The sequence below is a fragment of the Anguilla rostrata genome, chromosome 14 (assembly GCF_018555375.3).
Source record: "Anguilla rostrata isolate EN2019 chromosome 14, ASM1855537v3, whole genome shotgun sequence".
NCBI lineage: Eukaryota > Metazoa > Chordata > Actinopteri > Anguilliformes > Anguillidae > Anguilla > Anguilla rostrata.
In genome coordinates, this window is record NC_057946.1 from 32,104,785 (window position 1) to 32,128,822 (window position 24,038).

Genomic DNA, 24,038 nt, shown 5'->3' on the forward strand with positions numbered 1-24,038 from the left:
GGATAATAGATATTATCATTAGATGAGGCTTGTGGTCATATCCCACAGGACAAACTATCACAAGCCCTGCCAGGTAGAGTGGAAACTATTTTAGGTGGCCTTGATTGCAGGAAACTATAAAAACAGAAGTGTAGGAACATGTGTGCATCTGCATGTGAGTCACGGAAACAATCGCTAAAATAGGGTGCTTGTTAGAGATTATATACAGAACAGCTTCATCATCTTGTTCTGTCTTTGATTACACATTAGTGTTACGTGAGAGTCGCACATCAGAAAGCAGCAGTTTGTGTATTTTTGAACAGTATTGCAAACCGGAGAAAACAAAGGCAAGGCAAGGTTAATGATGAATGAATACAAACCTATCTCATAATTACTAAAGCTCTGGACATCAGCTGACATTAAACTACATGCTCACAGGTTTATACAAGCTTCATGGTTGACATCACTAAGTTGCTTTATAACACCAATCCAACCATCCATCCATTATCTATACCCGCTTATCCTGAGCAGGTTCGAGGGGGGTGCTGGAGCCTATCCCAGCGTGCATTTGGCGAGAGGCAGGAATGCACCCTGGACAGGCCACCAATCTATCCCACACACACCATTTGCACACACACACACTCATACAGTCATACCTATGGAAAATTTTAGAGTCTCCAATTAGCCTTCCTGAATGTCTTGACAGAGGTTAAGAGACAGCTCCTACAGAGGTTTAAAATTTAAGTTCCAGTTACACTATTTTGTCAACAAAAAAAGTAGACTTGCTCAGTACAACTGATATACGAATCAACTGTTCATAAAGCATACTATAAACAAAAATGTAATTTTTAAATGATATGTTTTTTAAATAATAATTTTACTTAAGTTGAATCTTAAACTCATGGTAACTGCCTAAAGTCAAATGCATTTCTGTTCTGTGGCGAAAATGAAAAGGAAATACTCTTTACTAATTCATTACCATGAAGAAAAATATATTCAATTGACCTTTGGTGTGAGGTTACAATATCATCTTTCTGATCATTTGCGGAAATTGATTTATGTGACAAATCTTGGTTTTGATTGCAGTACATTAGTTTGAGTGTCCCGACATGCATACAGGGGAATATGCGAATATAGATTTTCCAGTGTACGTTTTTTTAAAATGTTGCGCTCCTAAATGACAACAGCAGCGACCTCTTCCGTGCGTCTGAAATTCTGACATGCGCAGTACATTGACTGCAATATGTCCAGAGATTAGGACACCGAAAACTGTAGATGCCAAATGGGACTGCCGGCGTTTTTATCTAATTAATCTTAAATCAGTGACAAAATGGCTGCGGTTAACGGACAGATGTCACTGATAGTAACCTCGGTGATTTCTACACTGCAGTGAGTAAATGGGGGGGAAATCTCGGCAGGAGTTTACATTCATGCGACGCGCTTAACTTAGCAAAGTCAAGGAACTTCGGGTTGTGGCGAAGGAAATAACAGGAGAACAGGAACTGCACAGACAGGACGCTAGCCATGGAAGATTTCGGGACCGCGTTAGAGAAGAATGCCTCGGATTTGACGGTAATGGACGTGTACGACATCGCCGCGGTCGTGGGACAAGAGTTCGAGCGTATAATTGACCAGTATGGGTGCGAGGTGTTGTCACGTCTGATGCCTAAAGTGGTGCGGGTACTGGAAATCCTGGAGGTGCTGGTTAGCCGAAATAGCATCAGCCCTGAAACCGAGGAGCTGCGGCTGGAACTGGACAGACTGCGCCTGGAACGAATGGACCGACTGGAAAAAGAAAAGAAACACAAAAAGGTGCGGTATTGTCAGTAAAAGGGAAATTGCGCCGCTCTGTTTAGGCTGTACCATCATGCCAGACATCCCAGCCGTTCCATTCTCCCCCTCCCCTCTCCTAACTGGGCGTTCGATTTCATCCGCCAGACTGAGCCGCGGCGACAAAAGCGCATGAGTTGAGTCATACTATATTTTTAGGACCTACCAGCAGTGGATGCATAAGAAGATTTTGGCGAAATGTATGATTGTCCACGCCTGGCGCGAGCTCTGCAGAGTTCGCTGTTACAAACTACAAACGGATACACTGTAGTCACAGTGGTCATCTAAACTCTGTCTTAACAGAACTTGACACATGACAACAACGCAAAATGTGTGTTAGTTTATAGTTGTTAGTGTTTTGTATCATGTTTTACCGAATTAACCAAACCGTAACTGTTTTTACTGTAATCACAATACGTCGTTAAAACACTGCTATACTGTAGCTACTAAATGTAAAGCTAATTTAAAAAAAACAAGTTGGTAAAGAAACCTATTCAGGCGCGTGTTCTTGAAACCAGATCCATTTTTGCATCGACATACTTAAAATTGTTTTTAAAGTTGGCCCACGTTATGTACCTGAGAAGGTACTATCGCTCTATATCTTTTCTCATTTTAAATTTTGGAACTAATGTTGAGACTAATTTTGAAAGCCAGAATAAACCGTGGACCCGTTATAAAAGCTATATATACGTAGGCCTATATTATATTCATATTATATTAAAATGTATATTATATACTTTATTTACCTCATTTTGTGAATTTTTACGACATACTCGTCATGTATTTTATTCAAATATATTTTCTAATTTCTTTACAAGTGCAGCCATTACAAAATTATATTTCAAATATATTTTAAAAAGACAGCATTAAAATATTGATGGTGAAATCTATTCGTAATTGAGAGAGCTGACAGGTTTAACTAAGTTTAGATAAACTGCTAACAGGTTTAGCTAAATTCAGATTTACTATCAGTTGCAAGGTGTATTATGGGCACTGTATGTTGATGAGTGTGAGTGTGTGTACACTGTGTGTGATATTGTGTACACTCTATTGTTTTGAACTTTATTCTATTCTGTTCTAGTGTCTCATACTATTTTTTGGACCCGAGACTCTGTGGAAATCCATGGCAGTTTTTGCTGAGCTGGGCATCCTGGTTAAATTAATTCAATGGGAATTAATTGATTTGGCATGCATGTGTCTGTTAGTGCATTGACCCCTTGGTTTGAGCTGCGGTCTGTTGGGTCCAGGAGCTGGAGCTGGTGGAGGATGTGTGGAGAGGAGAGGCCCAGGACCTGCTGACGCAGATCGCCCAGCTGCAGGAGGAGAACAAGGCCCTGCTCAGCAACCTGTCCCTCAAAGACTCCCCCATGAGTGAGGAGGACCTGCAGAGACAGGAAGGTACTATGCAAACTCTGCCGCTGTATCAGAGGAGTTGCCAACTCTTCCAACGTGTAAAACTGGGTGGGGAGCGTCCAGGAGAAACTTGAAAACCTGCCTTCTCTCCTCCCCCCAGTTTGCGACACACGTTCCTGAAGGCACCCTGTGCTTGTCGTTGTAGCAGCCATGGCTTAACACCTCATACGCCTTTTCTGTTTTCTTTTTGTTCTCCATCGCAAAACAACAAGGCCACGTTTGATAACTGGTGGCAGTGTGGCATAGTGGGTAAGGAGCTGGTCTTGTAACCTAAAGGTCACAGGTTCAATTCCCAGGTAGGACACTGCCGTTGTACCCTTCAGCAAGGCACTCAGTATATATCCAGCTAAGGGTGCAGAGAAAAATACTATGTAAAAGTTGTGAAAGTTGCTCTGGATAAGAGTGTCTGCTAAATGCCTGTAATGTAATATAACGGCAGTGCAAACTGCAGGTTACGTTGGGACTTGGACTCGGACATCATCTTCGCTGTTCTCTCGCTGTCTGTTCCCTTGCTGTGTGTACACCAGACGAGGCGAGTCCTCGGCCTTCACTGTGGTTTTGTTTGCATGCCTCAAGCGAGGAATGCAAATCGGTGCAAAACCCTGACCAGTGCCTACAGGGCCCTGCCTGTTGTCGGCAGACTATTGAGTGTCTGTTGGCTTGATGTATTTTCAGCTTGCTTGTTGTCAGCCATTAATATAATGCATTACTGGATCCTGACACTTTATTACTGTTAACATCTAACACCTGCCCATGTCAGCTTTTAAAGAAGTGCATAATAGAATTAGTTTAGCTGGCCAATGTAAATATATGGACTGTAGATTTCCAGACTTTGTCTTTTGAAATTACACTGTGTGAAAATGATTAGGCCGAATACGTAATGCTAATACGCTCTCAATATTGTGTGTAGTATGGCTGCTGTAGTTTACCTGGCACTGCAATGAATTACTGACAGAAATGTATGTTTCTATACCATCCAGTCCTGAAAAATGGGAGTGAGATATTCTGCTGGGGGGTGGGGGTTGGGGGGTGGGGGGGTGGGACTGTCATGTGAATGAATTGAAGGGCTGTGCACACATTCCTCTGATGTTCTCAGTGTGTACAAACATACCGTTCCTCTGTCTGGGCTGAGGCTAACATGCTGGAAGCTGAGGTCTTGTTTACTCCCTGTGGAATTCCCCTCTCTGTCACTCATCCGGGGGAGCCAATAAAAACGATTGTGGCCCAGGACAGAGTGCAGCTCCCTCCTCCTCCCATCAGCCCAAAGCAAAAAAAAAAAACAACAACAGCAGCCCACCAACATTCTGGTCATGTGATCTCTTAGTTTAGATTGTCTGGGCCGCAGACCAACTAAACTCACACAAAAGCCGCTTGGAAAGAAGGATAGTTCTGTGATAAAACTGAAATCCAGGGAATTTCTTTTTTTCTTTTTTGTTTTTTTTGTTTTGGACAGTACCAGAAACGTATAAATGTGTCTTATGAGGACCAGTGAGTCGGTATGTGTTCTTTAGGTCCTACCAGGCGTGTTCTGTGGTGTTCATTTTCAGTTGTGTACTGGAAAGTGAAAAATGAATTTCAGTGTTCAGTTGGAAATGAACGTTCTAACTTGTCTGACTGAGCTCCGGACTGGGCCATGTCTGAGGCTGGCTAGCCCACATGGGCAAGGCTTCTCCTGATTTTGGTCGGCGTGAAGCGGCTCGATGTGCCCGGGCCACCCTCGGGATGGCATGGTGGCCTAGCACGTGCCTGCTTAGCGCCCCTCTGCCTAGTGTGCGGCCACTTAGCCCCACTCCACCTAGCATGTACCCTCTGAGCCCCACTCTGCCTAGCATGTGGCCACTTAGTCCAACTCTGCCTAGCATGTGGCCACTTAGTCCAACTCTGCCTCCCCCCCCCCCAGAAGGCTGGGGCTGGTCGTTCTTCTTAGAAACAATAACTGTGAGTTGAACCCTGTTGAGAGGGGAAGGGGAGGGGGAGTTTGGCTGAAATAGTGCTGCAGCAGTGCCTGTGTTTGTGATCACTGTGGGGAGACACACACACACGTGGGGGGTGGTGTTTGTGTGTGGGGGCAGGGCCTAGGGGATGAGACAGGCTGTATTGATCAGCGTTTGTCCTTTGTTTCGGTCCCCGCAGGGGAAGCAGGGATTTGTGGGTAATGTCATTGTCAGTTCATTGTCCTGAATAATAAGAGTGAAGAGAGAGGGCTACTTATGATGGCCGCCCATCCGCACAAACTGTCTCTCTCTCTCAGACATACACGTGCTCACACACACGCATGCAAACACATACACTTGCACGTGCATACACACAGACACATGCATACACACACAGACACACACACATACAGACACACTTACACAGATATACTTACACAGACACACACACATACGCACTCACACGCACACACACACACAGATACACACGCACACACATACACACTCACACTCACAAGCACACACCACACACATACACACACAGATACACACGCACACACATACGCACTCACTTGCACGCACACACACACACAGATACACACGCACACACATACACACTCACACACACACACACAGATACACACGCACACACATACGCACTCTCACACACACACACATACACACTCACACACACAGATACACACACACACACTCACACTCACAAGCACTCACAGGCACACACACATACACACACACACACACAGACACACACACAGATACACACGCAAACACACACTCACACTCACAAGCACACACACACACACACACACACACACACAAGCTGCCCTTCTCTGCCAGTGAGGCCTGGCTGGTAAGCGTTAGTGCTGGGGCGGCCGGTTGGTCCTGATAAAGAGCTCCTCTGTCACTCCGCCCCTCGTGCTGCAGCAGTGGGGCCTGAATGGCCTTATTTTCCGGCCCTTTGAACAGGCCCAGCTGCATCTACAAAGACCCCAAAGACCCAGGAATCCCTCACTCACAAATCTGCATCGTCAGGTGATGGGGATTGCGCAGTATCGCAGAGAATCAGGACGCGGCGTGTGAATCGATTCCCCCGTGGATTCCCCCATTCCCACAAGGCTTTTAGTCTTGGCACATTTGATTATCTTGATTAACTTGGAACATTGATTTCCTGAGAATTGAGGAGAAAAGCACAGTAGACTGCTTTGTAAATGGAAACGATGCTGTGTGGAATATCAGAGATCTCATATACAGCCCTGAGGTGCTAGGTGGGGCCAGGTGAGGGGTGGGGATTAAGTGTGTGTGTGTGTGTGTGTGAGAGAGAGAGAGAGAGAGAGAGAGAGAGTGTATGTGTGTATTTCTAAGACAGAGTGTGTGTGTGTGTGTGCGAGAGAGAGAGAGAGAGAGTGTGTGTGTGTTTGTAAGTTTGTGTGTATGTGAGTGTGCGTATGTGTATGTTTGGGTAAGCATGTGTGTGTGCTTGTATGTGTGTGTGTGCTGCTCTTCATGGTGAGAGGTTAGGGGCTATTTTAAACCCGGCTGGGCTCCTCTCAGGATCTATATAAACACACAGAGGGCTGGGACTCTAAATCAGGATGTCATACAGCACCCAAATCTGTCTTCGCCATGGGAACATGCCCACTGCCCTGTCTGATTGGCAGAGGACATGTTTTTGACTGGCACTCATACATACCACAGTGCAGCCCAGTACGTTATTCCAAGCACAGTGTCACACAGCACAGTGTCCAGCTGTGCAATGCCATAACTGAAATAATGTAATTAACTGGTCTGTATTGCAGCAGTGTACTGTATGTTACAGTATGTTAGTTGCTGTGGGTAGGAGTGTCTGTAAAATGAATTTAATGGCGGGGAATTTGGCATGGTCATGTGACGCATCCGTCTGGTTGCTGTGGCCACCAGGTATGTCGGAGAGGGAGAGACAAGTGATGAAGAAGCTTAAGGAGGTCGTGGACAAGCAGCGAGATGAGATCCGTGCGAAGGACCGGGAGCTGACGCTGAAGAACGAGGACGTTGAGGCAGTAAGGCCCCACCCACCAGCCTGTTGCTGGGAAACACATTCACATCAGATCAAATTACAGTAAATTACATTATATAAATATAATTATCATTATGTATCATTATTATTTTATACACTTCATTGCCAAAGGTGTGTGAACACCTGAACATCACACCCGTATGTGCTTTTTGAACGTCTCATTCCAAAACCATGGGCATTAATATGGAGTTGGACCCTTTGCTGCTATAACAGTCTCTACTCTTCTGGGAAGGCTTTCCACTAGATTTTGGAATGTGGCTGTGGAACAACGCAAGAGCATTAGTGAGTTGGGCACTGATGTTGTTGGGCGATAAAGGCCTGGCTTGCAGTCGGCATTCCAATTGATCCCAAAGGTGTTCGATGGGGTTGAGGTCAGGGCTCTGTGCAGGCCAGTCAAGTTCTTCCACACCAAACTTGGCAAACCATATCTTTATGGACCTCAGTTTGTGCACGGGGGCATTATCATGCTGAAATAGGCAAGGCCTTCCTCAAACTTCCTCAATAAAGTTGGAAACACAAAATTCTTTAGACTGTCATTGTATGCCGTAGCATTAAGGAGCCTAGCCCAAACCACGACAAACAGTCCCATTCCTCCTCCACCAAGCTTTACAGTTGGCACTATGCATTTTGGCAGGTTCTCTTGGCATTCGCTAAGACCCGGATTCATCCGTCAGACTGCCAGGTAGTGAAGCATGATTCATCACTCCAGAGAACTCAGTTCCACTGCTCCAGAGTCCAGTGGCGGTGTGCTTTACATCACTCCAGCCGACGCTTGGCTTTGCGCATGGTGACCTTAGGCTTGTGTGTGGCAGTTCGGCCATGGAAACCCGTTTCATGAAGCTCTTGACGAACAGTTCTTGTGCTTTCGTTGCTCCCAGAGGCAGTCTGGAACTCGGTAGTCAGCTTTTGATGAATTCACTTGCTGGGAAGGTGGCATCCTATGACAGCGCCACGTTGAAAGTCAGTGAGCTCTTCAGCCACACCCATTGCTAACAGGTGCATAACATCAAACACAGCCGTGCAATCTCCATAGACAAACATTGGCAGTAGAATACGTCGTGCTGAACAGCTCAGTGACTTTCTACGTGGCATTGTCATAGGATGCCGCCTTTACCACAAGTCACTTCATCAAATTTTTGCCGTGCTGGCGCTGCCCCGGGTAATGGTAAGTGCTGTTATTGTGAAGTGGAAACGTCTAGGAGGAGCAGCAGCGCAGCCGCGAAGCGGTAGGCCACACTGGCTCACAGAAGAGGACTTCCGAATGCTGAAGCGTGTTGCATGTAAAAATAATCTGTTCTTGGTCTGCCCTAACCTTTACCCCATCAAACACCTTTGGGATTAATTGGAATGCTGACTGTGAGCCAGGCCTTATGCCCAGCATCAGTGCCCAACCTCACTAATGCTCTTGTTATAGCAGCAGAGGGGGGCTTCAACTCCATATTTGTTGTACGTCGCTCTGGATAAGAGCGTCTGCCAAATGCCTGTAATGTAATGTAATATTAATGCCCATAGTTTTGGAATGAGATGTTCAACCAGTACATATGGGTGTGATGTTCAGGTGTCCACATACTTTTGGAAATGTAGTGTATGAATGTGTATCATATATATTTGGCCACTCTGATTGGCCGTTGTGTTTGTGTGCTCTGATTGGGTACTCCGATTAGCCGCTCTGATTAGGTCCTCTGGTTGGCCACTGTGATTGGGTACTCTGATTGGTCACTCTGATTGGGTACTCTGGTTGGCCGCTCTGATTGGGTGCTCTGATTAGGTCCTCTGGTTGGCCACTGTGACTGGGTATTCTGATTGGTCACTCTGATTGGGTACTCTGGTTGGCCGCTCTGATTGGGTGCTCTGATTGGATACTCTGGCTCTGATTGGCCGCTCTGATTGGGTGCTCTAATTGGCTGTTCTGATTCGGTGCTTTGCCCCCTCCCCGTCCCCCACAGCTCCAGCAGCAGCAGAGCCGGCTGATGAAGATCAACCAGGACCTGCGGCACAGGATGACGGTGGTGGAGGCGCAGGGCAAGGCGCTGATCGAGCAGAAGGTGGAGCTGGAGGCCTCCGCCCAGGCACAGCAGCAGGAGCTGGCCAGCCTGCGGCAGGAGGTGGGCGAGCTGCGCCAGCACCAGCAGGGGGCGCCCAACTACAACGGCGAGGAGCCGCCCACTCTAGCTAAGGTAGAGCGACACCAGCGTCTCTCTCTCTCTTTCACTCTTTCTTTTCCTTTCTATTTTTCTCCCTCTTTTTTTCTTTCTCTCTCTTTCTCCCCCCTCTCTGTTTTTCTTTCTCTCTCCCCATTTGATACAGGGATGATATTGTTCCTAATTTTTCTCCCGATTAATATCAGGAAATACCAACTATTCAGACCCTAACTGTCTCTATAGATGTGATGAGATGTTTATAGTACTCTAGGCTCTGACCCCCCCCCCCCTCCCCCCATTCAGATTCTCTTGGGCAAGTGACTCATCCATCAGCTCATCGCCAGTATGTGGCACCCATCTGGGGGGTACACAGCACTCGCCTGGAAGCTCTATGGCAGCCATTTTGTGCCGTAACACTCGTCACACGAGTGAGGAGTTAATTCAGCCGTTTAAAGTGGGAGATGATTGGAGAGACAGGGTGGGAAATGTGGCTGAGGTACTGAGGCCCCGCCCCTGTACTGAGGAGCCCCCTCCACACTGAGCCTCATAAACTATCTATTCACACTTTAAATAAAGGAGAGAAAAGGCAGGCCGGCTGCCACTTTCAGTGTTACCGGGTAGATCTCCGCATGCAAGTTAAAGAAGAGTGATTGGCTGTCAGGAATCTTGGCTTTACACCAGAAGCCAATGGAGGAAAATCTCACTTTGCTTCATTGGAAGGGTGTTAGTGCAAGCTACCTGTCATAGAAATTTTAAAATTTGCTGCCACGGACCTCAAAAATCAAATAAAAATTTTTCGAACAGTCAGTAATTTTATGTAAAAACTTCCACACAATAATAATAGTAATAATAATGAAAATAATAATGATGATGACGACGATGATGGTGATGGTGATGTCATCGTTATTAAAGTCAGTAGACAGGTGTGTTAAATGCCAGTGCCCGCAGGCTGGGAGAAACGCTTGGCTGTTGTCTGAGCCCAGCGATGAGGATTTTCACAGACAGACCAGTCCAGCGTGTGAGTGGCCGTGTGACAGAACCCTCAGTAAACAGGCCCGACAGCTGGGCACGCGGCCCGTTCGGCACCCAGCTCTGAGACGGGCCCGCCTTCACTGCAAACGTGTCTGCTGGTCGATAATGATATCAAAGCAACATGACCCCTGCTTACGCCAATTCTGCCGATTTTGTGTTTGTGGTGCTGCGGTTATTTTGAAGACCAGTGTACCAAATGCACCTCTGCTATTTTTCTCGGTAGCATTTTGGTTTTTGTTTGGGAGGCAAAAATACAAAATGGAAAAAGAAAACTGTTGTCCAACTTTTTTTTCCTGCTTGTATGGGAAGACAGTATACGTGCCAAGCTGTTTCTGAAGGAACCTCATTTATCATTTTGACTTTAATATGTTATTTTGTCAATAATTAAAATGTAATCAAACCAGTCATTTCACATCCACGGTACAAGGGTTGACAAATTACACAAAGGGAATTAATGAATTTTTTTGTATAAAAGAGAGATGGTATAAAAACCCTAGCAGAAATGTTAAAAGTGAATATCATGGTGAAATATGCTAAATAAATCTTCTGTTGCTTTTCCTTTTTAGAAATGTACATTCCCAGCATGGAATATTATATTTAGAATTTCACTGAAGGAATACCGTGCAGCTAGTTTAAGACCTGAAATTCAGTCATCTTTTGTCTGTAACTTTGACTCATGATGAATGCACCTGTTCATAACTATGCACGAACACGGTGTAGCGAGTTTGATGATGATCACCAAAATAAATTTTCTGAGACAAATTTGCAAAGGGAAAAAGCAACGATTCAAACAATATTGGCCGAGCGCTGACCTTTTCTTTAATATGAGGGAGTGACTTTGCGTGACCTTTGTTTTTCAGTGCTATGACTGTTCCACCACATGTCCCTCATTTTTTTTGTTTTGTTTTGTTTGTTTGCCCAGCTCTCAAAAGTAGCAGCTACAGGAAGCCAGAGTCTGCTTATGTCAGACCACAGAGACCCACCCCAAACCCTGATGGAGCATTTTGAACCAGAGGGGCGCCTCTCCCCCTTTCCCCAATTTATGAACAGGGGCTCTGAGGAGCAGGAGGGAGGTGCTGGGGATGATGATGATGAGGAGGTGGAGGAGGAGGCGATGTTGCTATGGGTAAACCCCTCCCTAGCGACAGGTTGATGACAGAGTGGTGTGCTGTGATCCTAACCCTTTGTTGCTCGCTAGTTCATCTCACGTATGAGAAAGTGGTTTGGATCCTTTTCGACGTTGTGCCACTCGGACCTTCTTGCTACAAAAGCCGCCATCGCGCTGGTTCGTGTGAAAGGATTTGGGCGAAAACTGGTGATGGGAGAGGGAGGTTTTAAAAAAGCCCTATTTTTTGGATCAGTCGCTGGCCTGTTTGAACCAATCAGAAGGTTTTGCTGTCCACTGCAAAACACAATGATTGGCTCAAATCAGCGAGTCAGTGATAGTACACAGTTGCCCCCACCCATGTCTGATTTCATGAAAGCTCCGTCTCCCATGACAACTGATGACCTTATTTTAACCTGCGCTTTGCTTCAGTTGAAAGCATGCCAGTTGAGCCATGAAACAGGAAACTGCTGAAATAAAACGAACCAATGAGAGCGCTAGTTTATCAGCTGCCTGTGTTGTCTGCTTGAGTTACTGTTGCTGTGCCACGTGTAACCACATACAGTGAGCGCCCCCATGTGGAAGCACCAGGAACTGTCTTTGTTGCATCAGAGGATACATGTGTAACAACTTATCACTGTGCCACAGAAGAAATAGATTGCAGTGTCATTACAAAAAACTTGATGTTATTATTGGAATTTTATTCAGATGAAGTATTGGTGGTGATTTGTATTAACAGCTAACCTGGGGTTTGAATGTGCTTCCCAAATGGTGTTTAGAGATCAGCATGCATGCAGGGGAGATGTAGTAACAGAGTGCGCTTCGGTGGACTCCAAAATGGGTGAAGAGACCATGAACTGTCAATCATAGACTTCTTTAAACCAATCAAAAGATTCAGCAAAAACAGTCATTAGTTAAAATGAGTAACTACTGAAGTGACTGACGGCTTATATAGCTCCGCCCACTTTGGTTTCATGAAACACCTCATTCTTCTTCTGCAAGTCGCAGCGCCATGCATCTCACCTGCGTCCTTTCCAACAGGAGGCGCTGTGTGAGGAAGACCAGGCAGGCGAGAGGGGCGCTCTTGACCCAAAAGACCACAACCGGCCGCGCTTCACACTCCAGGAGCTGCGGGACGTCCTGCATGAGAGGAACGAGCTGAAAGCCAAAGTGTTCATGCTGCAGGAGGAGCTTGCGTATTACCGAAGGTAAAGGGCAGGCGTTTCCCCTGCCCCACTGCAGAGCACCTGTCCCCTCACTGCAGCGTTTGTAGTGCCCGATGTCTTTATAGATCTCAAAAGCCATGGCGTTACAGCCCAGCATTGACCCCACAGATAGCATCTATAACTGTGTCACACTCATAAAGCCTCTATAACTGTGTCACACTCATAAAGCATCTATAACTGTGCCACACTCAGAAAGCATCTATAACTGTGTCACACTCATAAAGCCTCTATAACTGTGTCACACTCATAAAGCCTCTATAACTGTGTCACACTCATAAATCATCTATAACTGTCACACTCATAAATCATCTATAACTGTGTCACACTCATAAAGCCTCTATAACTGTGTCACACTCATAAAGCCTCTATAACTGTTTCACACTCATAAAGCCTCTATAACTGTGTCACACTCATAAAGCCTCTATAACTGTGTCACACTCATAAAGCCTCTATAACTGTGTCACACTCATAAAGCCTCTATAACTGTGTCACACTCATAAAGCCTCTATAACTGTGTCACACTCATAAAGCCTCTATAACTGTGTCACACTCAGAAAGCCTCTATAACTGTGTCACACTCATAAAGCCTCTATAACTGTGTCACACTCATAAAGCCTCTATAACTGTTTCACACTCATAAAGCCTCTATAACTGTGTCACACTCATAAAGCCTCTATAACTGTGTCACACTCATAAAGCCTCTATAACTGTGTCACACTCAGAAAGCCTCTATAACTGTGTCACACTCATAAAGCCTCTATAACTGTGTCACACTCATAAATCATCTATAACTGTCACACTCATAAATCATCTATAACTGTGTCACACTCATAAAGCCTCTATAACTGTGTCACACTCATAAAGCCTCTATAACTGTGTCACACTTATAAAGCCTCTATAACTGTGTCACACTCATAAAGCATCTATAACTGTGCCACACTCAGAAAGCATCTATAACTGTGTCACACTCATAAAGCCTCTATAACTGTGTCACACCCATAAAGCCTCTATAACTGTGTCACACTCATAAAGCCTCTATAACTGTGTCACACTCATAAAGCCTCTATAACTGTGTCACACTCATAAAGCCTCTATAACTGTCACACTCATAAAGCCTCTATAACTGTGTCACACTCATAAAGCCTCTATAACTGTGTCACACTCATAAAGCCTCTATAACTGTGTCACACTCAGAAAGCCTCTATAACTGTGTCACACTCATAAAGCCTCTATAACTGTGTCACACTCATAAAGCATCTATAACTGTGTCACACTCATAAATCATCTATAACTGTCACACTCATAAAGCCTCTATAACTGTGTCACACTCATAAAGCCTCTATAACTGTGTCACACTTATAAAGCCTCTATAACTGTGTCACACTCATAAAGCCTCTATAACTGTGTCACACTCATAAAGCCTCCATAACTGTGTCACACTCATAAAGCATCTATAACTGTGTCACACTCATAAAGCATCTATAACTGTGTCATACTCATAAAGCATCTATAACTGTGTCAAACTCATAAAGCCAACAGCTAGCACCTTCAGTTTGAATTTTATTTATTAAAGGGTAATCCTGATAGCTGGTTGGCCAGGATACTTAGCAGTCCTGTATTTACCATACATTGTGCATCTTCTGAAAACGGGTTCTTCTAACACAAGATTTTAAAGCACATGTTCTCATAACACAGGTTCCTCATCCATAGTCCTTTAAAATATCACAGAGCAGTTAAAACACAGACTGATGTTTCACTGGTCGGGCTGTCATCAGAACAGTTTATCTTTCTCATCAGTGAGGATCCGGAGGAAGAGACCGGACCCTCCACGCCAAATCCCTCCCTCGTGCCACGGGCCCGCCCCCTCCCCAACGCCCAACCAGAGTCAGGGATCAAACGCCTGTGAGTAGAAAAGACTCCTCTGCTGCAGCTTCACCTCACATACTTTGACCTTTGACCTTGCCCAGCCTTGAGTTCTGATTGGCCAACCAACCAAAAACATGGGGTGTTTCCATTGATAGGTCAGTCTCCAGTGGCGTTACAGGTGCACATCAATCTGATTCGCTGGCATTTACTGACTGTCATTCTGAGATGATTGTTTGCTGTTTTGTCTGCCTGCTTGCAATCGGTCAAAGATTTTCCTTTGAGGTGAGAAACTCCTCAGCAGGATCTGTGTAAAAGCTTTTAAAATCTAGCAGTGCACGCTTCCTAGAATCCCTTTCCTTTAGTACTCTTTAGTGTAGTTTCCATTAACAGTTGTTTATACTTTTTTATTGACTGTAGTTTATTCAGGGTGGTCCTGATACCAGGTTTCTGTTTCAGAGCAGTTTTTTTTTTTAAATAGAGAAAAATATGTTGTATGTGGGGTACAACAACAGTTGTATTTGGGGTACAATTACAGTTAAAATCAATTAAAATAGGCACATGTAAACTCCTCAGTAGTCTTTTCTCTTATTACTGCTTGCAGCAGTGACCCATAGATACCTTCTTAGATTCACTCGCTTTGTGCTGTTTAGAATGCATTCAATCTCCCACTCGCCCTGTCCTGTTGCCTGAATTTAAATACTAGAGTATTAGATTAGAGTTCATGTTATGTAATTGCTTTTGGTATTAAAGTTAAAAACTCAATTATAAGCTGGCCAGAAGTTTTTTAATAGCCATGTGCGATGTACAATTACGACAGTCCCCTGCGATAGATTGGCGTGTCCAGGGTGTATTCCTACCTCTCACCCAATGCACCTTGGGATAGGACCCAGAACCCCCTGTGACCTGCTCAGGATAAGTGGGTATAGACCATGGATGGATGGAGGGAATTACGGCAGTGAAAATTCCAGAGAAATTTTGTTCACCTGTACAGTTCCCTTAATGAGGCCAAGTTAAAGCCTTCCTCCTCCTCTTCCTCCTGCTTTCCAGGTTTAGTTTCTTCTCGCGAGACAAGAGGCGGAGCTCCCAGAGGAACGCCCAATTCGACGACAGTTTGAGCTCGTGGGCGGGGAAGGATGACGTGTACACAGAGCAGGCCCAGGAGGCCTTGCAACACCTGTAGCCACGGAAACCAACAGGACGTGTGGTTCGCTGTGACCTCTGACCCTGCCCCACATTCACATTATTAGGGTCCCCTTCTATACAACCCCCCGCCCCCATCCATATCCTACCCCTCCCCTGCCGCAAACAATAGGAGCCACCACAAGGGGGCAGGGCATGGAGTGGTGAGTCATCGGGCAGCTTTAATAGCACTATTAGAATTTTAGAAAAACAAAAAATGATCAGCTCTGGTTGGACTAAAGGTGTGTGAAGATGAGGGTGAATGTGTCCATGTGACGCTGGGGCATATGGACCCCTGAAACGTGGCATCAGTGTGCAGCATCGCAGGTGCATTGTGGGTAATATGAGAGAGAGAGACATGAGCCGGCGAGCTTCTGCCTGTGAATGAATGCGAGCCCTACAGGAGTCTGGTCGTAAGGCAGTAGCCAGGCCGCAGGTCCAAGGTGCTCCAGAGGGTGGCTCCGCTGCACGGTGCAGACGGACCGGAAGTGTGAAAAATCTGTGGCGCTCTTTTCTGTGGTGTCCTTTATAAAAGTAGGATGGAATTTGGGAGCGCCACTGGGAAAGAAATGTATTAAGAAAAGTTCTGTCACAAGTTTTATTAAAGGCTTGGGCAAGATTGAGGGAGAGGAGGGTGTGGAGATGAACCAGGAGAGTGCGTAGCGTGAGGAGAGAGACAAAACAGGGCCTGAAGGAGAGCTACTTAACAAAGAAATAAAAGCATAGTCTGGACCTCATCCAAACAAGCTGTGAACAAGGCAATACGCAACAGTCGCCTCACCCTGTACTCTCATTAATTCTACACCAGGGAGCCCCACAGCCATAGCGTGGGGTTGTATCTTTGCTATAACTTCACCCTGATGGGCTTTTCCTTGAAAGGAACTGGACTGATGTGACTTTTATCCAGTGGTGTTTTACATGGTGTATTTAAATGATGTGTACAACAAAGCACACCGTGTCCCATGCATTATCCACACCTCAGAATGAGTGTGAACATGAAATGCTAACTCTGTGAGTGAGTGGGGGTGGTATGTGTGACAAACACATACCGATTTCATGCATTTTCAGGCAACTTCCGAGGGGGTGAGGTTTGGAGTAAATATATGTTTGTACCTTACAAAATGGAATGTGATGGCAAAACTATTTTTGAACAACTATATATCCTTTTTTTAAACTTGTGTGCTGATTTAATGAATGGCCGGGCTCGCGTGTACATCCTCTGAAGGCTGTTCTCTTGTCTCCGAGGTTTGAATTGTGGAGGCATTGTGCTGGGGACTACACTTCTGCCAGGGCAGGCCTCAGTTCATTTTTCTGTTGAGTCGGTCCAGGAAATTGATTTTGATTCAGTTCATGAATGTAAAATTATATCCATGACAGTGATTTTCTCATGAGTTATCCTCAATTTTCATCAGTTATCATCCTCAGTTATCATCGCTGCTGATCTTAAGGTGGAAGAGCCACAGAACCTGCTGGTGTTTGTTTCCACCTTAAGATCAGCAACTGATTCAGACCCAAGACGCCATGTGACCTGAGTCAGCTGTGTAATCATCTGCTTTAACTGATCAATTGCTGTGCTACTCAAGTGCTGAGTTACAACAAAAACAAGCAGACCCCATGGCTGTCCAGGACCAGGACTGAGGACCACTGTTCTATGAGGATTTTTCCAGTTCATGCCATGAATTGACTGAACTTTAATGGAACTGACCCCAGCTCTGTGTCCTGGAGCTGAACCCAGCTCTGTGTCCTGGAGCTGAATCCAGCTCTGCCTCCTGCTGCTGGGGCAGGCCGGTGGTAGGCACCAGGGTGACCAGTTGTCTCTAATTCAGGGGTGCACAACTTGCAGTCTGCTTCTATTTGTAGGTGCTTCTACAAATGTCAGATCAAGATGTGATTGATCTGATTAAATAATTAAGAGCAGAAGTTGGCAAAAAAAATTCGGAAACAGATCAGCCCTGGTTGTGCACCCCTGCTGGACTAATGAGGTGGGGGTTACCTGCTGACGGAACCCCTCCCTCCTTGGCCAGTTATGCATCGCCCCCAAAAAACCGCAGCCCCAAAATGGCACTGGCTGGGACTTGGGTCCGCATCGTGTGCCACACCAAGGACTAGTACTGTAGCAGGAATCTCCCGAAGAATATATGAGTGGAAAAAATGTCCCTTATACAACCAAAGAAGCTCAAAAACTGTTCCCTCTGTTTCTGGCTGTCCGTAAAGACGTATGGACATGTGTTGAGGCCTGAGGTCCTGTCTTATATGCCTGGAATTGACAGACAGATCCTGTGCTGTCTTCATGCATATAACCCTAGCCTGTCCTCTTCTGAGGCTTCTCAGCTCCTGAGCAAAATTACATTTACATTTCAGCATTTAGCTATTTTACTGAAGTCGTTCCTGTTAAGTATCTCCCTGAAGAGTACAATGGCAGTGCCCCCACCTGGGAATTGAACTCGCAACCTTGTAGCTGCAATCCCTGTTTCTAAAACATGCTGTCATGCCACCCAAGCTAATACATGTGCATTGTGTAAAGGGGTGAGATTTTTAAAGTGGCTGGTTCCCAAACATATTTTAGCATAGAGAATGACAAGGCAGCCCATTACTGTGAACAGTCATGTGAAGGTGAGAGACAGGTTATTGCTTTAAACTTCTGTTACACGCAAATAAGGCAGCATTTTTTTTGTGGGAAAGGGATTTTAATGATGGATGACACTGATACTGGAATTCCTATTTAAAGGGAACGCTACTCTCTGATTGCTTGGAATTAAGCTTGCACTTGGCCTGCTTTGATCTCATTTAGGAAAACACTGACGTGTTGTTCCTCTTGCTTTCTATTTTGCTGTGTTTTAAGAAAAAAATAGCTGAGTTTTATTTATACAATACAGCAGTCTGTGATTTCAGTGCCACTCAAAATGCTTTGCTTTGACTCTGCGTTACTGTTTTTGTATTCAGGACATTGGTTGGTATTTAAGACTGCTGTTCATGAGCCCGCCCCCAGTGCAGTGCAGTATTTGTGTCAGTCATGCCTGCTCAATAAAGCACTTACTGCGTTTACCCCAAATGACTTTTTGTGTGTCATAACCACACTTGTGAAACACAGAGGGGAAATTTCAACCCAACCGATTTACCAGGAGTTTTGCCCTCAGGTTTAAACATCAGGACGAGAAATGGCCACGGAGGGTCCTGCAGACACGATGAGTCCCCAGGGCCACAGAACTGCACGCGACCTGGAACAGCTACTTCTAATGTGTGAGATAAACAGCAGCTGTTCTAGTTGTAATTGGTTCTGTGGTCTGGGGTGGGGGGGGGGTTAAATTCCTACTATATTAGTTGCAATCACTCCTTGATGTCTACAAGAATGTATGTATGGATCTGTTCAATCATTCAGTGATCCTCATTCATTCTGAATTTCCCCAGGGGATAGTAATGTTATTAGTACAGCTATGTAGTGGTATTTATGTTTACAGTACTAATAGTTGGTTTGATCAGCTGGCTTTATCTTTTTAAAAATGGGCTTTCTGTGCCTTCTCTGTGATGTCACTACTATTCATGACACTAACTGACTCACTTTTGTAAGTCAATCTGCATTAGAGTGTCTGACAAGGAATCATAATGTAATGGACTGGACCTTTCAATTGTCATCCTTTGGCAGCGTTTCTTACAAAAAGGCTCAAACGTTGGGAATTCACACAATGTTGCTTTATGCCATGCTGACATGGACACTTTTTAAGATGTTTGGTTAGGAAAAGATAAAACTTGGATAGTCCAGTAGACTGGACTACTGTGTTACCCAGGGAAGTTTCAAATGGCTGCCTTGCTGTACAAATTCCATGCAAAGACATCAACAAAAAAACATTTATTGCAAACAATCTTTATTGCTGGGTTTAATTTCCTACTCAACTATTCGTTAAAAACGATTTTACCCAAGTCCTGGTTGAGCACTTGACATCCATTTAAAAGAGGGTGTTAAGTAGTAAATAAGTTAGATACCAAGTCTATTGTCCAATAGCTCACATGCAGGAAATGACATCACAAAGCTCATCTCTTGTCTCTGTGTCTGTCCTTATCTCTGTGCCTACTTTCATCCTTTTCTCTCTTCATATCCCTCTCATTACTTCTGTCTCTTTCTCTTCTTTCTCTGTGTCGGTCTCTGTCGTCCCGTTCTCGCCCTCTATGGCGTTCTTCTCGTCTCTCTCTCACCCGCTCATGGTCTCTTTCCCTGACTGGCGACCTGTCCCGGTCTCTATTTCTGTCCCCCTTTTCTCCACTTCTCTCCCATCGTCGGTCTCCGGACCAATCCTGAGGCTGCCCCCAGTCACCGGACATGGGTGCCAGATTGATAGGCTTCCGGAAAGGTCTGTCTCTCCCGCCGAACCTTAGCTGACCCGACTCCTTCTTCCCTCCCAGCCCCCCGCCCTGACGGCGAGGTATCCACCCCTTCAGGGTCCGCTCCAGCTCGTAATCCACAAACAGTTCGTGCTGGTCCACCACCAATTTATTGGCGTCCCGGCGCGCCTTTGTGACCGCGCGCTCCTCCTTAAGCCGGGCACCCACCGCACGCGTCGCGTATGCGTCGCGTAAACAGCAGGGCGAAGCAGCACGGCGCGACGCGTAGGGTGTCTCCACTGGTTCCGTTTGTGTCGCGCAAAGGCTTGCGTAAAAGCTATATATTCCTAGTAGCTCTCGCAGTCTGCAGTGGGCTTTTACATCGTGTATTTCACGTTTGTTCACGACTGTTGATTATGGGTTAAGTGAATACTTTGGTGAGAGACCTTTTTCAGTTTGTTAATTTGGTAATATTTCGTTAACTCGTAAATAGCCTACGTGAGAAAGTAAACGCTTTCAAGAAGTACCATAAACTTAAATCGCAACGTAGCCTGCATAACAATCAATCTCAAACTGTATTAATTTATTTGCTTGGTTAACAAGCGTGCCAATTTCATGAAGAATATGTAATGATCATAATAATAATAAATAATCCGTAATTAACCATTGGGAATTCCTGTGTTGTCTTGTCATTCACGTCAAAACATTTATATGATCAGATTTAGTAAAATCAGCTAATCATGAAAAAGACAGTAACGGTTTAATCTTGAAGGGATTATGAACACCACAACGCCATGAACACCGGAAGCTTTGAAGTACAAGTGCGATAGGCTACGTCTTTCTGTGGTGTATTTTCAAATTTACCCCACCCCCTCCGCAAAATAAGACAGCGAAACTAAGTTTGCCTTTCCCCCAGGTTCCAGTTATTTATTTATTTTTACAAAACGAAAAGGCTTGTACTTTTTTTTAGCTGCTTAAAAAATATCTGGGAGGTAACTAGGGACACACCCCCAGTAATGTTTGCCTTTTCCCCAGGTTCCAGTTATTTATTTATTTATTTTTACAAAACGAAAAGGCTTGTATTTTTTTTTTTTTTTTGGTGCTTATAAAATATCTGGGAGGTAACTAGGGACACACCCCCAGTAATGTTTGCCTTTTCCCCAGGTTCCAGTTATTTATTTATTTATTTTTACAAAACGAAAAGGCTTGTATTTTTTTTTTTTTTTTGGTGCTTATAAAATATCTGGGAGGTAACTAGGGACACACCCCCAGTAATATAAGGATGAAATATAAATCAGAGCATGTATAACTAGCATTTTAGAGCATATTTCTGTGTATAAACAGGCCATCGTGACGCGCGACAAGCCGAAAAAATAGAACTGAAGCGAAAAACTACGCTTCAGTTCGCTTGTGTCGCGCGAGCTTCGCAGCCGGTACGCGACGCGTTCGCATCTGGTGGAGACGACGTCGCCCACTGCCGTTGTAATAACAGTACTTCAACTACGCTTCAGTTACGCGCGTAATACGCGCGTAGTGCGCACGCGGCCGATACGCGTGCGGTGGGTGCCCGGCTTTATACTCGACGAAGGCGTACCCTTTGGAGAAGCCGGTAACTATGTCCCTCACCAAGCGCAGCCGGCGAATGTCCCCGTACTTTGAGAAAACCTCGCGAACCTTCTCTTCGGTGGTTTGCGGGTTGAGGCGCGCCACGAACAGCGTAAGTTCGGGGTCTCCGACCACGCCCTTGTTTGGAACGTAGCGGGCGTGCATGGCCCTCCACACTGCGCGGTCGTGCGGCTCCACGTCTGTGCCATCGATGCTCCCCGCTTTCAAAGGGTCGTACACCTTCGCCACGGGATTCCACTCAGTCATGGTCTTCACACAAGACATAAAGAAAGATGCCGTGAGGAGAATTTAAAAGGCTGTTCACCATCAGCAAAGGTAGTAACGAAACTAACTTCAGAACACTTTCTTGTCACTACTTGGTGGGAAAACAAAATGATGAGCACTTCAGCTACTCTACTTCTGCACGACTAGGTTATTGCTTAGATATATGCGACACGGCTAAGAAAATGCACCACGACGAGTGTTTAACTGTAATAGTCTGTTTACTGGTTCATGTGTGAACCCCGTCGAATCTGCTTTGCTTGCGTGCTAGATACAGTCTCCGATACAGGCATTACATTGGCTACCGTAAACGACTTGGCTAAATGATGTGTAATAATGTGTCGATAAGACGTCTGTTGGAACGTAAATACGTACACACAACTTGAATTAATCAAAGCAAAACACTTACAAAGTACTCCAATTACTGAATAAATTCTTGACCAAAGAGCAACCGTTTATTTTGATCCGTGGTTGTAACGAGGGTGCATCTGCTAAATCTTCCGTGTAGAAACGATTTCCACTTTACTTTGCTCCTATGTTGTGATGGTATAGACATGAACAGATTATCTCACTTTATATTAGAATTTTAACAGAAACAAATATAGCACATTTAGATCTAAACAACAACCTCGGGCTCTCAAATGTACTTTTCATTGTATACTGGCTGATTTCAAAATCTCAAACAATAGGATAAAGAATATGCCTACGGAAGAGGCCAAAAACCATGACATTATACGGCTAAAATAAAGTTGCTAAATTCTGTGTTGGTGTATGAAGACACCACAGGCATTGAACTCAGGTTATGTTAGAGTCTAGAGGCCACAACACTTTAATTAGCCCTGGCTTCATGAAACCAAAATGTATGAAGCTACCATTTGCCGTCAGTGACACACTGATTATAGCCAGTCTGTTCTGCTGCATGTTGATTGGTCCAAATAAGTGATTTGCAGCTGACTTTCACTCGTTGCATTTTTGTGTTCCTGAAACCTCATTTATGAAACTACCCCATTCACCACAACCTTCAACAATGCTTGTATTGGAAAAGGCCAGAAAACAGACTCAGTTTTTTTTCCTGAAATTATATTACGGGCACTTGGCAGAAATTATTTTCCAGAACAACTTGCACTCAAAAAAACATGTGAAAAACATCAGTGTCACCAATAATGCTGCAGTGCTGCTTATCATAGCAATGATAAGCATTTTTACCTTTAAAAAGTACATATTACACTATTATTGTAACAACATAGAAATGCTCCTTTAGGCTTACTTCTTTCTGTAACAGCCTCTGCATTCTCTTCACTGGCCCCAAAACTCCCACTAGAATAGATGGTACAAAAATATTTCTTTGTAATTCTGCATTTTCAGTATTTTTATCAGACATCTCCCAGATGAATTTGCACAATCTGAACTGTAAACTTTGCAGATATAACCTTCACCAGTGTCTTCCGATTCCTCCATTCCCAACTGCTGATCCGTTCCTGAGTTTATCACTTTCTCCTCTTTTTCTTCTTTTAGAAACCTGCAATTAATTTGCCTCAGTTCTGTCTTCTGTTGGATGTCCTGTTAACAACATCCTCAGCAAATAGGGGATTGTGCTGGTCAGAATGTCCTCTTTGGTCCTCAGTTCTCAGTCTTCATTTTAGGCTGTCTTCTCCCATCTTGGGGTTTTTTTTTTCTTCTGACTGTCCGAACTTGGAAAAGGTTTGCAAACCAACTCGTTTTGCTGCCACCCCAGTTCCCTTTTCCACTGAAGTGATTCCCCTTGGTGGAGAAGGCTTCTCAGAAGACCGCCATGGCCTCAGACTGTGGAAAGGAAATCCACATGAAACAAAATAAAAAATAAAATAAATAAATAAATCAGAACCTCTCTGCGGTTACACTGCAGGACAACCCAGGAGCAGTTTCTGCTTGGTTCTGCTTTTGACACGTCTGCATTTATTTGTGCTGACTGGGCGTTCTCTAGACTTTGGCAGCTGCGAGCCGGGAGGTCCTTTAAGGGCTGTCTGAGCGATGCTCTGGGTTTGTGCTGACGCCGCCATCCCTTCAGGCAGCATC

The 24,038-nt window shown here is 44.9% G+C and overlaps 2 protein-coding genes across 3 annotated transcripts; one reads left to right on the top strand and one right to left on the bottom strand.

Annotated features, from left to right (window-relative positions):
- The first annotated feature begins 1,193 nt into the window (after positions 1 to 1,193).
- rilpl1 (Rab interacting lysosomal protein-like 1) lies at positions 1,194 to 18,824 on the top strand. Of its 2 annotated transcripts, XM_064306833.1 has the most exons (8): positions 1,194 to 1,791; positions 3,057 to 3,207; positions 7,095 to 7,213; positions 9,177 to 9,407; positions 11,326 to 11,529; positions 12,550 to 12,716; positions 14,532 to 14,636; positions 15,648 to 18,824. In XM_064306833.1, the coding sequence occupies exons 1-8, from the start codon at positions 1,504 to 1,506 to the stop codon at positions 15,778 to 15,780; spliced, it is 1,398 nt and encodes a 465-aa protein (XP_064162903.1). In that variant the 5' UTR covers positions 1,194 to 1,503; the 3' UTR covers positions 15,781 to 18,824. The 2 variants fall into 2 exon arrangements, with proteins under 2 accessions (XP_064162903.1, XP_064162904.1); XM_064306834.1 differs by lacking the exon at positions 11,326 to 11,529 and having other exon boundaries at positions 1,196 to 1,791.
- Positions 18,825 to 19,611: 787 nt separating this feature from the next.
- snrnp35 (small nuclear ribonucleoprotein 35 (U11/U12)) lies at positions 19,612 to 23,269 on the bottom strand. The gene is made up of 4 exons (XM_064306839.1): positions 23,251 to 23,269; positions 22,393 to 22,516; positions 21,669 to 21,971; positions 19,612 to 20,306 (listed from the first exon to the last, which is right to left on the bottom strand). The coding sequence occupies exons 3-4, from the start codon at positions 21,966 to 21,968 to the stop codon at positions 19,809 to 19,811; spliced, it is 798 nt and encodes a 265-aa protein (XP_064162909.1). The 5' UTR covers positions 21,969 to 21,971; positions 22,393 to 22,516; positions 23,251 to 23,269; the 3' UTR covers positions 19,612 to 19,808.
- Positions 23,270 to 24,038: the final 769 nt, after the last annotated feature.